General features: G+C 46.3%; 2 protein-coding genes across 2 annotated transcripts in view; one reads left to right on the top strand and one right to left on the bottom strand.

The window, feature by feature from the left end:
* Positions 1 to 4,438, bottom strand: part of TVP23A (trans-golgi network vesicle protein 23 homolog A) — a 121,565-nt gene extending 117,127 nt beyond the window's left edge. Inside the window, exons 1-2 of the mRNA XM_078663101.1 lie at positions 4,287 to 4,438; positions 4,116 to 4,195 (exon numbers count right to left, since the gene is read on the bottom strand). Coding sequence (XP_078519227.1) covers positions 4,116 to 4,195; positions 4,287 to 4,295 — 89 coding nt within the window. The 5' untranslated portion in view covers positions 4,296 to 4,438. The remainder of the gene's footprint in view (positions 1 to 4,115; positions 4,196 to 4,286) is intronic.
* Positions 4,439 to 4,687: 249 nt separating this feature from the next.
* ERCC4 (ERCC excision repair 4, endonuclease catalytic subunit) overlaps positions 4,688 to 17,889 on the top strand; it is a 338,934-nt gene continuing 325,732 nt past the window's right edge. Inside the window, exon 1 of the mRNA XM_078663097.1 lies at positions 4,688 to 4,722. Coding sequence (XP_078519223.1) covers positions 4,708 to 4,722 — 15 coding nt within the window. The 5' untranslated portion in view covers positions 4,688 to 4,707. The remainder of the gene's footprint in view (positions 4,723 to 17,889) is intronic.

The following is a 17,889-nucleotide window of genomic DNA, read 5'->3' as shown; positions in this document are numbered from 1 at the left end:
CATGCGGAGCGACTAGACATGTCGGAGAGACGCCTGACTGAAGTTGAGGAAGCGCAAGTGGAGCTGGATAAAGACCACAAACAACTTGACAAGCTTCTCCAGGTCATACAGGATATGTCAGAAGATTTAGAAGCCCGTTCTCGGCGATCTAATATACGGATCACGGGTATTTCGGAGACGACACATACAGGAAAAATGGAGCTCTTCGTGGAAAAACTATTGATTACACTGTTGGGAGATGAGGTTCTCTCACCCATGTTTATAGTGGAAAGGGCGCATCGTACGCTTGGTCCCCACCCTCGTCCAGGAGCGCCCCCCCCTCGAGACCAATCATTGCCAAGTTATTAAATTATAGAGACAGAGACACGGCACTGCGGATTGCTCGAGAGAAGGGGAAAACTACAATATGAGGGCGCTGACATCTCGCTGTACCCGGATTTCACGGCGAAAGTGCAAGAAGAGCGCAGACACTTTGCTCCCTAAAAAAACCAACTACGAGACCTCGGCCTGGACTACGCTATGCTTTACCCGGCGAAGTTACGAATTAATCGCCAGGGCCATTCCCATTTTTTCACGGACCCTAAAGACCTATAAAAGGCCCTTAAAACGGGGACCAAGGAACGGAAAAGCAACCCCAGAAGTCCAAACGGCACGGAGGGACAGAGCAGCCGACTGGACGACCAGGAATAGGAGCGCCACTCAAACTGGGGGGTGTGCGCTCGGTTTGATGAGATGAGCGATGAGAGACCTAGCATTTGACTTGGAACCTGGGTCTGTATCCACGAGGCCCCACTCTGCCTGGGCGGAGAAGGGCAACGAAGTCCTGAGACACCGCCTAGTGATAAGCTGATCTACGATCTGGTGAGAACTTTCCATTTCTCCATTTATTGTATGACTTTGAGTGACATGCGGCGGCATGCATCGCGACGGAGCACCCCCCTTGGATACGGTGTTCTCTCAAGGACTGCCTGAGCGCTGCTGGTGGGGTGGCTGCTTGACTGTTGGGGGAGGCCTGGGAGTCATAAAGACTTAAGTATTGCTCTAGTTGATCGTTACACTAGTGGTGATGGCGCCAGGGGCGATATTGATGTAAACTTGCAACGACAGACTTTCTTGTTTCACTGGCAACCTCAGCCCTAGCGCTGTATGCACTGTTGGTCCCTGAGGGGGCTTATTTGAGTTGTTTGGGATTGCTTGTGGGGGGAGGTCTTATCATGCTAGGCCGTGTTTGGGTTGGTCTGCTGTGGGAGGGGGAGGGAAGGGGTTTTGACTTAGGCCAAGTGGGGTTGGTCTGCTGTGTGTGTGGGGGGGGGGTGGAGTAATGGGCGGGGATAAACTTTAGTGTTCTACGGCAGATACGCTGAACTCCGGGCAACCAAATGTCTGCACCACAGCATTGTACGCACTTGGGGCGCACGCGACGCACAGCGGATCACACGACCCACCTAGATTCCACACGTGCTACTGAAGTGAATCCAAAGCGATGGCAAATAACAGACAGTACAGGCACTAACAGACTTAGGGCACTCACGTGGCATGTGCGAGGCCTCAATGACCACAGAAAAGTACGGAAAGTGCTAAGCTACTTGCAGCGCCATAGTATAGACCTGACCTTGATTCAGGAGACTCACCTCCCTATGGATAGTAAGATGCTACGCTGTAGGAGACGAGAAGGCAATGTGGCGGTTGCGGGCTTTACTACACATGCCAGGGGTGTCATGAAATGGGTAAACCCCAAATCCAAGCTGACACAACAAACCCTTGAGGCAGACTCGGAGGGACGATACGTAATTTCTAGATGCACTGGAATGGGCGTGTCCTTGGTTATCATCAACACCTACGGTCCCAACTTTGACTCCCCCGAATTTTATCGAGCTTTAGCGAACAAACTCCGATGTTATAACCCGAATGACCTTTGGGGGGGGGGGGATATGAACCTCACCCTGGACCCTATCCTTGAGAGGTCTGCTGGCCCGCACAAAAAAAAAATAAACTACTAGTCTGGATATCAGCCTGGAAAATTTAGAGGAAGTTCCCTTTATTGTGGAAACATTTAAATTATCATTCTAGCTCAAGCGATTCCCAAGATATCATTTGAACCCTAGTCTAGCTAACCTAGTATCAATTTTGACTTCGCACTACCAGTAAGGAGCTGTATTAGCATATGGGGTTAGGTCACTGGACAGGAAAGTACTGGAGACTTGAGTTTTTGCTTTATATCCTCATTTTGCATGTAGCGTTTTATGTCTGTGTGTCGTAAAGTCATTTTCTTATTTAAATCAAGGAAGTGATAGGACAATGAGCTCATTGACTTTCACTATTGTGTAAATTGAGTTCTGAGTGTCTAACTTTCCACCACCTATTTGGCTCCTTGACCGCACTACCCAAAAAGGTACAAGTTGTAATTGAGAGTATTCAGTCCTTGCAATGAAGGGTATTAACAATAGTCCACCAGAGATACACAATTTCGTATTGTTACAATTGACACCGAGTAATCACTGCCTGCACTGGGAGAACAAGACAAGGCCTCAAACATATGTTGCTATATTCTTGAATTATTTCATTTGTTTACCTTTCAATTGTCATATGGTCTTTACAAAGGGCACAAATGACTCACTGGTACCATAAAGCTATAAAACTGCTATATAGTGTGATGAATCCTATGTGAAATATTAAAGCAAAGAGCACAGAATGCATTGTACTGCATGCCAACATTTATAGAGTGCTTACTACCCCTATGTTGGGCCCTGATGTACTTGCCTACATTGGTAAGATGCTACAATGTGTAGGGTGTGTTTCTGAAATGGAGCTGTCTTTGTTTCTGCTCCCAAGTAAGAAGTGTTTCCCTGTTGTGCGCCATGACCACCGAAGTGCAGTTATTGTTTAATCAGACACATCACTTGGCAGTGTGATGAAGAAGGGAGAGATACCAGTTCACAGATTATGGTTTTCAGTAAACTGAAAGCTTTCAACAGCTCTGTAAGTCCCTTGTTTTTTATGGCTTTCAGGGCCACTGGATTTATGCAATTGTGCTGCATTTTTCACATGATAATAGCCTTGCCGCATTTGTCACATGATCCACTATCAGCCGCATATCGGCAGATTTTAACCAAAAATAAAATACAAAATCTTTCTAAAATCGGTCAAAAGTTACTGAAAGCACAGCAACATGTGTTTCTGCGTGTTTGGAAGGCCCATGGCAAAGATTGGCTGGTCACCTTTCTGTTGCTTATTGCTATAGTTGGGTGTTAACTGGTACAAATGAGGTGGAACCTATTCCCGGACAGAATTAGCAAGAGTAAAAAAAAATGACAAAATAATGAAGTCATCCTAACACAAAATTTGCTGCATTATGAAGCATAATTGGCCTCATAATTTAGTCCACCCTGCCCCATTTGGCCCTCCTCTGCCACATAATTCCAGTTTCCCTGGTCATAGTCCACTTAGCTGGTTATTCCACTAGTTTGTCCAATCGGAGATATTTTGTTCAAAGTTTATGGTCCTGAACAGGCATAGGCAGGAGGGTTGTGGGGGAAATGGTGGGGAGATCTGCTGGTGTGGACCTTCAGCGATGGACTAAATTAGAGTCCCTGATTGGCTATAAGAAAGTGACAGATGGCGTCAGTTATTCCATGCTCCTTCAGTTGGTGATTTAAGTATGATTAGTGGTGGTGATTAATCAATGTCAAGAGGATGAGGAGACAGTGTAAGTAAACTAAAGATTAACCAGGGGAATAGCTTAATTGGGGAGGTGGGAGTTGAGGGGGTTACACCCCCTCAAAAATGTATTCTGTAGTAAATAGTTGGGTACAAGTGCTTTCAGTCGGATAATGTAAAGTGTCTGTCAGATTTGGCCTTAACATAGGATTAGTTTGAAAAATATTGTGTTTTAAGTACCCCTAACAATCCGCACTCCTCTTTTCCAACTGACTCTTAAGCTCCCCCCCCCCCCCCATCATCTCCTACTTTTCATATAAACGTGCTTTATTAAGATGTCCCAGCCCGATTGTTGGCAACGCTGAATTTCACGCCCCATGAACATACTGACCAGGCTACGACCCTGGAATTAACGAGAATGGGAGAACACCACAGAGGCGTGCCCTGAAAATAAATACCTTATTCGCGCTTTCCTGAGAGCCAGCTCTTCTTCATTACCGAAGTCAAGCGACACGTCTTCGGTGTCATCCACTGGAGTCTGCGTTTAAGGCAAAGAGATCGTGAGACACCCCTGGGTTAGACAGACCCTTCCCAACTACGCATATGTTACGTTTCCTCATCACCTGTACCTGCTTCATTATCCGGCGATCTTTCCCCGCCTCGCAGCTCCCGTCCCGGGGTGATAATAGGCTCAGAACAACGGTAATGACTCTTTCAATGCACAGGCATCAGTCCTTCCTCTATTTCAAAACGTACAGGTATTGATTCCTCCTCCCGGAAGCAGCTCCGGGTAACTCCTTGAATCCCATTGGTCTAAAATTGCCAGAGGGGCGAACAGACCCAGAAGACAAACAACAGCATCTTGCGCTTAATCAGAAGGGCTGGGGCGTGATTGGCGCGTTAATCGCTGAAGACCAATGAATTCACAGATTGTTAGCCAGAGGCAAAAGTGCAGGTATCTAAGGCAGGCATGCTATTGGCGACTATTGGTTACGGGCTATGCAGGGACCGGCCATTAGGTGAACCGGGATAGAATGGGAGACGTTGCCGATGGACGTTGCTCAGGTAACGGAAGATGCTCACTGTACAGATGTCACAATGGCTGTGAAAATGCAAGCGCATAATTATAGTTAGTTGCTCTGCAGTGCGCTTCTTTGGCTAGCGATGACAGAAGCGGGTGCACTGATATTCTAGCCCGACTATTGCTACAATCATCAAATGATTGTATTGTACCTTTCACCGTTGCTTTGAAATATAGAAAAATACCCCGGGAGCCTATAAATTGGGCATCAAGTGTGTAAGCAGGAATGACAAGAGTTGTGGCCTCACGACCAAAGCTGCGGACTTTGGAACTGGGGAAACTGGTCTCGGCATCGGTTGAACATCCTGTTATACTATACAAACAACTTAATACCCCGATGCCTTAAAAATAGACATTGTTTAATACTATATAAATACAATTTACAATTGCAATCTAATGCAATATGCAGTACAAAAAAGGGGAGGATTCTCACAGTCAGCTTGTACGTCTATGTTTTTAAGGTCTGCTCCCCAAAGACATTGACATCAAGGAAAATATGATAATAAATCTGTTCTGGCTTACTTGGTCACAAACAGGCTGCATTTTAAAATATATAATGAGGGTAGGAACTTGCTGCAGAGAACTTTGTGTTCACAGTAAGTTTTGGGTTAAATAGAGGTATGATAAATCTGGTGGCTAATGCACTTGCTGTTGAGATCAGTGTGCAGTCTTATCACAGGCATAATTTGAAAAAAATAAATTAGTAGGCTAATGTGCTTGCTGGAAAGTATCATGTGTAACATATTTGTATTTTATTTAGATAGCTGAGTGGGTTAGTGCTTTTGTTGCAGAGTAGATAGCTGAGTGGGTTAGTGCTTTTGTTGCAGAGATCAACTTGTTGCCTACGGACCAAAAGTTATATTCCTTGTAATATAGCTTAGTACGTTAAGTGAGTTATGAACTGGCATCAAGGAGCTATATGCAAACTGCATGGCATGAGTTTAGAACCTTATCAGACCCTTGGAAGCTGCTTTCTGCCCTAACCTACCTGGATTGCTAAGGAGTGTGGACTCTCTTCTGCCCTTTGCTCTTTGAGGGAAACGGACCTTCTTCTTCACCTCCCAGCACCTCGCCGGACCCGCTTCGCGCCATCTGCTGCTGGTGATTGCTGTTTGCTGAGGAGGAGCGCGGGGAAAGGCAAGTCGACCAGCGGGGCTGCGAGCACAGGCAGGGACTCCAGTATCCAGGAGCCCCTGCGCGCCCAACCTGCAACACCTGGGCTGCTCTCCCCGCTGGCCACGCCCCCCGCCTACAGAGTGAAAACCGGGCTTCGCTCTCGCCCCTGTGGGACCCTTGGAAGCTGCTTTCTGCCCTAACCTACCTGGATTGCTAAGGAGTGTGGACTCTCTTCTGCCCTTTGCTCTTTGAGGGAAACGGACCTTCTTCTTCACCTCCCAGCACCTCGCCGGACCCGCTTCGCGGGTCCCGCAGCGCGCCATCTGCTGCTGGTGATTGCTGTTTGCTGAGGAGGAGCGCGGGGAAAGGCAAGTCGACCAGCGGGGCTGCGAGCACAGGCAGGGACTCCAGTATCCAGGAGCCCCTGCGCGCCCAACCTGCAACACCTGGGCTGCTCTCCCCGCTGGCCACGCCCCCCGCCTACAGAGTGAAAACCGGGCTTCGCTCTCGCCCCTGTGGGACCCTTGGAAGCTGCTTTCTGCCCTAACCTACCTGGATTGCTAAGGAGTGTGGACTCTCTTCTGCCCTTTGCTCTTTGAGGGAAACGGACCTTCTTCTTCACCTCCCAGCACCTCGCCGGACCCGCTTCGCGGGTCCCGCAGCGCGCCATCTGCTGCTGGTGATTGCTGTTTGCTGAGGAGGAGCGCGGGGAAAGGCAAGTCGACCAGCGGGGCTGCGAGCACAGGCAGGGACTCCAGTATCCAGGAGCCCCTGCGCGCCCAACCTGCAACACCTGGGCTGCTCTCCCCGCTGGCCACGCCCCACCGCCTATCAAAAGGAGGGAGCCGCCCCCGCTACGCGGGAGCGTGCGGGAGCGTCCCGGGAGAAGCCCGGGACAAGGGCGGGACCGTCCGGGGCCGAAGGAGGCCGGGCTGGGCCCCATCTCTTGGCAGTGTCATATACCACCGACTTCAGTAAGTGACTTGAATTATTGTGTATAAACTGATTATTGTAACTGACATGGCGCTGTCTGAGAACATAAGCCCTGTAATTGGCCACTTAACGATTTTACCCACGGAGTCCGGTCCTTTGGCCATTGGTCCTTTGGACAAATTCTTTTTTAATCGATCAATGTCCATAGATAAGGAATTAACTTTGGCTGAGAAGCGTGCAGAGCGGAGGCTATCCATTGAAATTTTAAAGAACACTACGGACAAGTCTTCAATCGTTGCATACCCCACGTTGGTAACCCCCCTATCATCAGTGAACCTACCAGTTACCCTCGAACACTCGGAGGTCCAGGGTGACAAAGCAAACAAGAATGTTGTGGTAGAATCAAACAATCCTTGTGGTGGTAATTTCCTCCTATCTCCGCAGTCTGATCCAGGTTCCTGGGTTATATTGGTCAACTCGAAAATTGGGTCCAAAAGGAAACAACCAGTTCCAGTAAACAAATCTAAAAAGGGGGCAAGACCTCCCCAAAAATTCAGGAAGTTAAACAAACTTGTGACTATTGGAAAAACGGGCAATGAACAAGTACAAAGTCCGGGTAGTGCAATTTCTACTATCTCTGAGAACCAGGATAACCAAGATACAGTGGACAATTCTAGCACTGCTCCCAATGTACCAAGTAAAGGAAATACTGTATTATTTGCAGATATGCTCCCAGAATTTGAAAAAATGTTTAAACAATTGCTTACCCCTATTGAGGATAGAATTGCTAAACTCGTAGATAGGTTAAACCACTTCGAACAGACAACTTTAGACAATTTCTATTCTACAAAATCGCTAATTAAAGCAAATAAGGTGGAAGCAAATACAAATTCCCAGGTTGTTATTAATCACCATGCACAGGACAAGGGTAGAATTCCCCAGAATGCCTCTCCTTTACCTCCAAAGCAACATAAACCTCCAGCTAAAGGCGCAACAAAAATCTTAGATAGGGCCGATAGAGAGACTGCTGGCTCAGATCTTTTGCAGTCGACTACAATTCATCCTATACAGCCTATACCAACCCAGAAACAAAATTCATCAGCTATTGCAAATATTGCGGTTACTCAGTGCCAAAAAGTGGGTAAAGGGTTAGCCTCTGTCAACGTACACAACAGTACATGTATACCTCCACACAGCTCGGGGGGAGGAAGTGGAGCTAATGTATGCCAGTTGACTGGTAAAACTTTAGCAATGTCACAAACAAATAGCAAACCACAGGCGCAGAAACCAGCCCCTCAACCTGACACCCAAATTTCCAAATCGATCCCACTGCCCTTACAAAAGCCACCCTATAGGAAACCCCCAATAAATCTCACTCCTGACTCCTTCCCCTATGTGGCAGTTCTTATCAATGTTCCACCCTTACCTCCAGGCCAGAGAGAAAATTTCCAGATGCTTAAAAATAAGACCATGCACTGGTTAAAGGAAAATCGTCCTCTGCCGGATGACATTGATGGGCTAATAATAGGGGCTAGGAGAATTGATTGGATGGGTCATACATCAAAAACCCTGGGGGGGGGACTGTATAGTGGTTAATTTCCAAGATCCCAGGGTAGTGGGATGGATAACAAGGCAGGGCTGGGGAACAAATAAGGGAGGTATTGGTATTGTAGACCTCACCTTTTTTTACCCCCGACCATCAAGTGTCACAACCAGTTTACTCAATGAGCCCTTAATTCCCCCTACTGTCCCTTGGCCTGCTATTCCTTTACCACCTCCTCCTGGTGGTCATACCCACACCTTACATATACCTTATAACCCCTATGTAGGATGGCAGGATCCAAGTTGGGGGGTGTTGACTTACTGGTATGGATAGTATGGGTGGAATTTTAAAAGATGCAGGCGGCTTAGGTGAAGCTGGTGGTAATACCATTGGTACAAATCTATTGGTGAGTAACTGCAAGTCTGGGTGCGCGGCTGAAGAAGGTGATTTAGGACTGGGAACTTTAAACACTAATGTCTTATACCCTGTTATAGATGATCTCATTGTGGATCCAATATTCAATCGTGAAAGCCAGCATAGTTTAATGGAAAGTCCAATGCCAGCCCATGCATTTTCACCTGTTAAAGACCGGGACGGAACACATACAGATATTGGTACCCTCTTATCATGGAATGTTGCCGGGTTGGCTAACAAGTTGGATTCCCAACTTTGGGTGGACTTCATAAGTGGTTTCGACATTTGTTGTTTCCAAGAAACCTGGGCTTGTGATCCACTCTTTTGCCTAGGTTACTTGAACTATTGTATACCAGCTACAAAAGGAGGAAGAGGGCGGCCTAAGGGTGGCCTAACCGTTTGGGTTAGGCAGGATTTGCACATAACCATAAAAACCCTAGATGTGGGAAGTATTGACTTACAAGCATTAAGAATTTCTGTTGTTAATGGTCAATCAATTGATCTGTATAATGTTTATGTGAGAGGAGATAAAGTAACAAATCCGTCCACTATTGAGTTGTTGTCTGACGCAATTGAGGCTGTTTCCCAGGAAAATGTAAAAATAGTTGTTGGGGATTTAAATAGAACTTTTGAACCCTTGAATTGCACAAATGACCCTATGGATAGTGATGTGGAAAAGGTCTGGGGAGTACCTACTCTTAATTTAAAACCTGTAAAGCGATGGACCAAAGAGATTCTATTGTTAAATGGAATTTGTTTGGAACATGGACTTAGAGCTCTTAATGGCAGAACCCCTGGTGACACGGAGGGTCGCTGCACCTTTGATAATGGTATCAACAGGAGTCGCATAGATTATATACTATGTAGCCTTCAGTTGTGGAGTGGGGTTGTTGATATGGCTGTTAGGCCTCGGGTTGAAAGTGACCACAACCCCCTATGTGTGTCTCACAGGTGGTGGAATACCAGCCCCGAAAACCTAGTCCAGACACACGACGAGACCCCATCCCTAAGTAACGATGAGCGCAGGTTAAAATGGCCTAGGGTACTAGCAAACGAGGCCACTATGTTATATATCACCGATAGGGTCAATAGTGCAATTTCGGCGATTGAAGCAGTCGTCCGAGTCCTTCCTGGGGATAACGGTACCACTGATATCCACAACAAGCTATTCTCCCTTATAAGACCATGTTTTTTTATTAAGCAAAGAAAGGGGAAGAAAACTAAGGAAGTGGGCAGGTGGTTTGATAAACATTGCAGAAATGCACGTTTAAATCTGGGGCAAGCAATAAGGAATAGGGACCATGCCGCAGTGGCAAAGAGTAGGAAATTGTACAAACTGGCCATTTATCGTGCCAAAAAGAAATGGGATGAGGACCATTGGGCCCAATTACAAGAAGCCTCTAATAACAAAGACTCAATGTTATTTTGGAAAATTATCAAGTGGGGTAGTGGTGTGGGCCCAGTAAAACCTGACAACAACGTACCAGTGGAAGCCTGGGTTGATTATTTTGGGCCTCAGTATGCGGAAAGTAACAAATACATGGTAGTTGAAAACATAACACCGGTTTATGCAACCAACGATTTATTTTCCCTTAGTGTGGCAGAAATTGCTATCTGTTCAGTGAAGTGTGGGAGGGCGCCAGGTCCTGACGGCATCCCATCCGACATTTTCAAACATGATGTGACTAGATGGGCTAGATACATCCATCTTGTAGTAAATGCATTAGCAAGGGGGGCAGCGGTTCCAGACACTTGGAAGGGTGCAACCATCATCCCCATCCATAAGAAAGGGGATCGCTCATTACCTGCTAATTACAGGCCCATAAGTTTAATAGCCACCATGCAGAAAATTGTTGGGAGAATGGTAGTAAACCAGCTAATGGACTGGGTGGAAGATAACAGCGCCCTCTCCCCATACCAAGCGGGATTTAGAAAAGCAACTAGCACCATTGACCAGGTCTTTCGATTCACTATATTGCGGTGGAAGACCGTTGAGCTGGGAAAGGGTAGCCTGTACGTCGCGTTTGTCGACCTACGGGCGGCGTTTGACTTAGTTCCCCGGCGTAAGCTCTGGTCGGTCCTTTATAGGCTAGGTATCCCTGCTGAACTGCTAACACTAATTATGCGGCTACATGAATCCAATTCCGCTAGAGTACAATGGGGCGGAAGTAGTGAAACAACGTTGGACTTCCCAGTGGAAAGGGGTGTCAGGCAGGGCTGTTCCATGGCCCCTCTACTTTTCTCGTTATTCATTAACGGGATAGTAGAGAGAATGATGAGGGCTAGTGTAGATGCCCCATCGTTAGCGGACATCAGGGTTCCGATCCTGATGTTCGCTGACGACACTCTTGTTTTGTCTAAGACCCCCATGGGATTGCAACGTGCATTAAGCATTTTTGATGCTTTCTGCATGGAGCATGGATTAGAGGTGAATGTAGGAAAAACCAAATTAATGGTTTTCTCTGCAGGACGTAAGAGTAACCCAAATATAACTCTAAACAATAGCAGGCTTGATATAGTTAAGGAATTTACGTATTTGGGAGTGCAGATTGCGGGGGGGAATGCCTGGACGCATCATGTGAATAAAGTAGTCCTAAAGCACCAACAGCTTTCAGGTGCCCTAAGGGGAGAACATCGTAAATCAAAAACAAAACCAATAAAACCAGTAATGACAGTTTACGATGCGAAGGTCCTGGGTGCCACTTTATATGGCGCAGAACTTTGGGCATGGAATAGTCTGGTGGCTCTCCAGACTTCCGAGAACAAGTTAATGCGCGGGATTACTGGACTTCCACAGAGTACCCCCCTAACCCCATTGTTCTTGGAGTTAGGCAGACGTACGATTGTCGACAGAGCCCGACTGCGACCGGTCCTCTACTGGAGACGCCTTTGGACGACTCCAGAAATAAGGCAGTACGCGGAGGGCTTTTTGTGGATAATCAAGGAAGACATCTTCCACAAGATAAAATGGTTAAAAAATCTGAAGACCATGTTGGTTAACATAGGGTTTTCGAATTTGTGGAATAACCCCGAGGGAGAGTCCTTCCCAAGTAAAGAAGCCATCAAGGAGCAATATTGGGACTGGGTGGGAGGCAAGATGCTGAATGACACCAGGGCAGGCTCCATGTCCGGCCGTTTCCTGGAGATTAAAATTGTACCTGTCCTTGAAAAATACTGGGTTGATATTACTGTACCTATGGACAGGAAACTTGTCTTCCAGCTAAGGGCAGGATCCATCCCCCTTAAGAAATTAACATCAAGCTGGCACAGTCCTACTAATAACCTATGTCCCGTTTGTGAGAATGCTGTGGAGAGTATAGGCCATTTTCTTTTCGTGTGTCAGGCTTATGCAAAACCGAGGAGAAAGTGGCTCTCGCCGGTGTGCAGAAACCTGGGGACACGGGATAGTGTAGTGGCCCTAAGAATTTTGTGCACAACTACCCAGGATTCGATAATTATGGGGGTAGCGAAATATTTGGGTTGGGCATGGGCGATACGACGACGTTTTCTGGGGGGCAGCGGGTAATTTGGGGTTCCCTTTTTTATAGTTTTTATGTAAAATGTACAAAACTGTTTTAAGTCTAAATTTTGTATGAGCTGTACTGTGTTTAATGTCTTTTTACTCAGGCTATGTATTTTGTGTATTGTTTGATTTTATGTGCTTTTATGAGAATTCTCTCGAATAAAGCTTATACAACAACAGCTTTTGTTGCAGAGTAGATAGCTGAGTGGGTTAGTGCTTTTGTTGCAGAGATCAACTTGTTGCCTACGGACCAAAAGTTATATTCCTTGTAATATAGCTTAGTACGTTAAGTGAGTTATGAACTGGCATCAAGGAGCTATATGCAAACTGCATGGCATGAGTTTAGAACCTTATCAGTTTTTCTCAATCTTTTGTCATCTATGGTTCTTAAAAATGGTTCTTTTGCATAAAGAGACAGCTTATTAACAAGCATTTGCAATGCAATAGGTCTCACATTCACAGGAGTTTGAGCTACAGGAATTGTAAATGACAATGCCTTTTATTTATGTTTGGGGTTTTAAAACATAAACAAAAGGTATTGTCATTTACAATACTAATAGCTTAAACTCTTGCAAAAGCGAGACCTATTGCAATAAAGGCCCTTCTCGACAGCTTGTTAGATGGTAAATAGAAGAGGAAGAGACCGGCCTGCAACGTCTTCAAAGTAGTGATAAATAGAGCAGTGAAGAAGAAGTGTAAGTGTTGTAAATTACACAGACACAAAGTGCAAAGTGGGATTTACACATGATCCGAGCTCTAAACATTAACAAAACGCTCCAACAGGGGCGTGGCGAGCTGCCGAAGATGGCAGACGTTTGAGCACAGAGCTCCGCACCAGCCCTGCTGTTATCCTGTAACAATCAATGGCACAGCCCAGTTTAAGTAGCCGGGAGCGGTGTTCTCGAGCCAGGAGCCGAGGCGCTGACCCTGTTGGAAGCCTCTGGGGTCAAGTTGGAACACCTTCTGTCCTAAAACTGGTAACAGCACTGGTCGAATATTGCTTCCTATTTTTGTATTTATGCCCATATGCTCCTATGCTAATAATGTTAGTATTGTCCCCCCCATACATCCACTTTCCATTGCTCTCTGTGTATTCTTTTAGTAGTCCTATGTCAACCTGGAATATTGTAAAAACCTGACGATAATATAAGAAATGTTTTAATTATATTTACTGTCTCTAAAGAAGTTCCCTAAGACCACAGATTGGATCCTCTAGTATTTTTCTTTTTTAATATCACTATCTAGTATTGATTAAATGATCGGTAATTACATTACAAAATTCTTACACATATCCCAATTGGCATGGAAACGGCTCCTGGAATGGATAGCGTGAGGGCGTGGTCGGACTGACCTATATACAGGGCAATCGAGCAGTGTCCGAAAGGACTAGTCCGATAGATAAGTGTGATGGTCTTTTTGTGTCTGTTTGTCGACCTGTTGTATGGTCTGGTGGACCTGTTTTTACTGTTGATTTCCCTGTTATTGCCACAAACATTGCCTGCAACAAGCTCAAATCCATGCGGTCTCCTTTACCTTGCAAGGGAAGAAAGGTGGAGAGAGAGGACAGACTTGAAATGCAATGGCTCAATTATTTTTTTTTGACTATTCAACCAATTTTGCTTTTCTAGGCAGTAAAAGCTTCTTCATGTCAGATTCCTAAGTATGTAGTAAATTACAATATTATTGGATTTAATAAAAGCTAACAAATATCTGGGGTTCATTTTCAAACTCAAGGAGTCATAAAAGATCATTTGACATATATGGCAAACAAGATTCCGCCATTGTTACAAGCATTGAAGGAAGTTATTGAAAAGCCTTTACGGACCATCTATAAATGCACTATTGCAATTAATAAAAGCCAAATTTATGCCAGCATTACTATATTACTTAGAGGCATATCCTTTGGCCTTTGGTGCCTGATATAACTGAATTCAATTAAACCTTTTCAAAGTTTGGTCTCCTGCGTTCAACTCCTCAAGACCAAACCTGCTTGGATTAATCTCTAACACAGAATGCGGCAATAGTAAGACTGATTCCGTTTACAGCAGGCAGAAGAGGAATCATTAAGAGGATTATTGAGAAAAGAACTGGACTCCACAATGCTCACTAACACATCTCCATGGCACAAAGCTAAAACGAAGCTCCTACAGCAATTGAATCTGCTGCTGCTATGGGAAAAGGGAGTTACATACGATGGCTTAAAGAACATTTTGAAGAACTTAAACATTATCTACCATCTTGATTATTACCTTATGTTTAAGAAGAGATTGCTTAGCATTTTAACAAATCGGAGCTGTGAGCCTACTCACATCCAGGTTTATCATGCTTTGCCTCTATCATGGTTAACTGTCAGGTGCCCCACAAGACTTACCTCTGCTTGCGAAGCGATTCCGCAGAGACGACAAGAGCCACCGCCCCTGTACCCACCTGACCCGTGCGGACTGTAGTACCCAGCAGGGATGAGATGGAGGCAGGGAAGGGAGCCAGAAAGGAACGAAGAGGCTTGGCTTGAGTGGAGCTTGGGAAGAGTCTCGGTGCCAACTGGGGAGGTAAAACAAGTCTCAATTAAGCATGGGCGGATTTTGCGGATCCACGATTCGCGGATTCAGCGGATTCACGGATCGTGGATCCGCAAAATCCGCGGATTCAGCGGATTTGCGGATTTGGGGGCGGGGCTTCCTCGAGCGTGTGGGCGGGGCCAAACGGACGGGGCTTCCACGCGAGCGCACATGCCTCTTGTGTGTCTAAAAGGTCAGAGACCGATCAGAGCAGCAGATTAAGAGACAGAAGCCCCTGGTCACAGGAACAGCACGGGGGTTGCGCTCGTATGCTGAATGAGTCACTGCATTTGCGCTTCAACTAGTTCCAGCGACCAAGTGTGTGTCACTATGCAATCGCGCCGAAGTGCGCAGGGGTCCCTTGAGTGAAATGTCCATCATAGTGGGTAAATGGCGGGAAGACGGTGCACACCTCGAGTGTGTGGGCGGGGCCAAACGGACGGGGCGTCCATGCGAGCATGCCTCTTGTGTGTATAAAAGGTCAGAGACCGATCAGAGCAGCAGATTAATTTTTGGGCTGATGAATGAGTCACTGAATTTAAGCTTCAACTAGGGCACATGCTTTATTGATATTTGCAAGTGTTTCCTGTTGAGGTTTATTTTTTTGTGCCAGGACCGTCGTGCCCGAATGAACCCTGCCCTTCATATTTATTCAAGAAGACACCACTGTTGAAATAATTTACGATGGCGCCGGCAAGCTGCCAGCGCCATCCTGCAAAAGTTACTTAATTAGCTTCAACAGGAAGCTCCAACTGCTAAAATAAAGCAGGCGCTCGAGCCCCTGCTGTATCTTATCTGTTAGAGCTTCCTGTTGAAGCTAATTAAGTAACTATTGCAGGATGGGCGCTGGCAGCTTGCCGGCGCCATCGTTAATTAGGCGCGCTTGAACTTTTGACCGCAAAATCCGCTCCGATCGCGGATTGCGGATTTTCGGCAAATCCGCGAGAGTTCGCGGATCGCGGATTTGCCGAAAATCCGCAAAATCCGCGATCGGAGCGGATTTTGCGCTCATGCTTAGTCTCAATCAGGGAAAGGCCACACCTCCCACCTCCAATGCAGACCTCTAAACACATACAACAAAGGACTCTTCGCCACCAAACTCACCAGTGCTCATGCAGACCTCTGGACCCAGGAATACAGGGATACAGCGCTGCTCCAAGAAGAAGAGATTACCATAGTCAAGCGCTCCTGCGTGGTGATGCACAACCAAGTGTCAGGCTCTGGTAACACGTGGCGTTCCTGTGTGGCAAACCGTGAACACAAAGATAGCGCTCCTGCGCTGTGGTATTTAGCCCCAAAGCTGCGCTCCTGTGCGTTGGGTTGAAGACAACAAAAAGCAAAACCCAGAATAGCGCTCCTGCGCCACCAAGGAAAAGGAATAAACAGCTAGCGCTCCAGCACGGAGAAATGTGACCCAGAACAGTGCTCCAGCGTGGTGAAAACAGAAGTGAAAATAACAAGCGTTTCTGAGCGGAACACAAGACCCCCAGATCAGCGCTCAGCACGGCAAGGGTTACTGATGTAGTCTCAGTAGTGCTCCGGTGCGGCAAAGTCAAGGGAAGTCGAACAAGCGCTCCTGCGATGAAGACGTCAGGAATACGACCACGGCTCTGCAATCCAGGTTGCGTGATTCGGAAGGAATCCAAAGCGTTGAGCCGGCGGAAAACGCAGCGTTTATGCGTTTTCCCCTGGAAGTGCTTTGGCGGAAGTGCTCCAGCGATGCCAGGTCAGCAGGGCAGCAGAAGACTGGACCGGGACCCGACTTTCAACCGGAAGTGAGTCTCTCGATCTCCTGTCTGTGTTTAGCGGCCCCCAATGGAACGGCAAACGCCGCAACACGACATTAACTGAAATGTAATATCTGCACTTGTGGTGGCCTGTACATAGGGGGAAATTCACCAATCCTGGAAATATAGCAAGGGATATTGTAGGAGTTCAGCATTGAAGGCCTTCACCCTATTTATTTTCTAGACATTTGGTGTCACTTAAGGTCCTTTTCCCACTGGGTATTTTTATTGATTGATAGACACAGCTATACTAAAAGGAGACCCCTTTATTTGCTTGTCCTGATGAGGCCCTACATCTAATTCAGAGTCGAAACGTGGTTGACACAACGCATGCAAACAAACCTAATAAGCCTAACTCAGGAACAGGTTTTGGATTATTGTATCCAAGAAGCCCTATATTTATGGTTGTTTGGTTTCTATAGCAAACACTTTTTGTTTCCATTACGTGTACTTTGTTGTTGATCTTTTGGCCTAAGGTGGTTCAGTTTCACTTGGAACACAATGCACTTTGTTATTGTTTATATGTCCACTGCACTGACTATATAAAGTATTTTAGAATATTGTACTTGGGAGTGATGGTCTTTACTTTATATCAACATTACTTGTGCCCAGCCATTGTTGCTGACCAAATTAATATTGTTTTATTTTCCCTCCGGTAAACCGCTTTGTGAAATGATATTGACTGCTATCTACAGTTAAATTAGAGTGAACGAATTTTAATATGTTTTCACTTTGTTATAGTTATTTTTTTATCGTACAGATTAATTGATATGGGTTTAATTAACTGTCAAAGTTATTTATAAATGCCAGGAAAATATTAGTGTTTACCTTCACAGCGCACAGTTCTACATCTGTTTACACACGTGTTTCTCTTATCTTAGATCTTACTTAACATGGTCTCTTTCGGGGGGCGTGGCCAACAGCATGGCCGGATAGGACGTGGGTCCTGAGAGCTCCTGACGAGCTGCCCCATAATCCGTCTAAACAACAGGCAAATCTAGAAAAAAAACCAAAATTAAGGAGCGCCAGACCTGCTGCCGGAGGGTGAGAGGGTCCGCCAGCTGCAAAGTGTCCTCTCGGCCAGAGAATCAGGGGTTTTGGCTCCGTCCACCGGGACCCGGCGCTGATGACAAGATGGCGGACATGGACGCCGGGATGCCACGGAGGTCCTGAACGCCGCGGGGGGCGTCCACGGTGACCCGACACAGCCGGGCCCGGATCGGGAGAGACCCAGTGAGGCTGACGGTCCGTAGTGGAACGGCGGACTGAAGATCGGG

The sequence above is a fragment of the Lissotriton helveticus genome, chromosome 10, assembly GCF_964261635.1.
Source record: "Lissotriton helveticus chromosome 10, aLisHel1.1, whole genome shotgun sequence".
NCBI lineage: Eukaryota > Metazoa > Chordata > Amphibia > Caudata > Salamandridae > Lissotriton > Lissotriton helveticus.
This window is presented reverse-complemented; position numbering and strand designations above follow the sequence as displayed.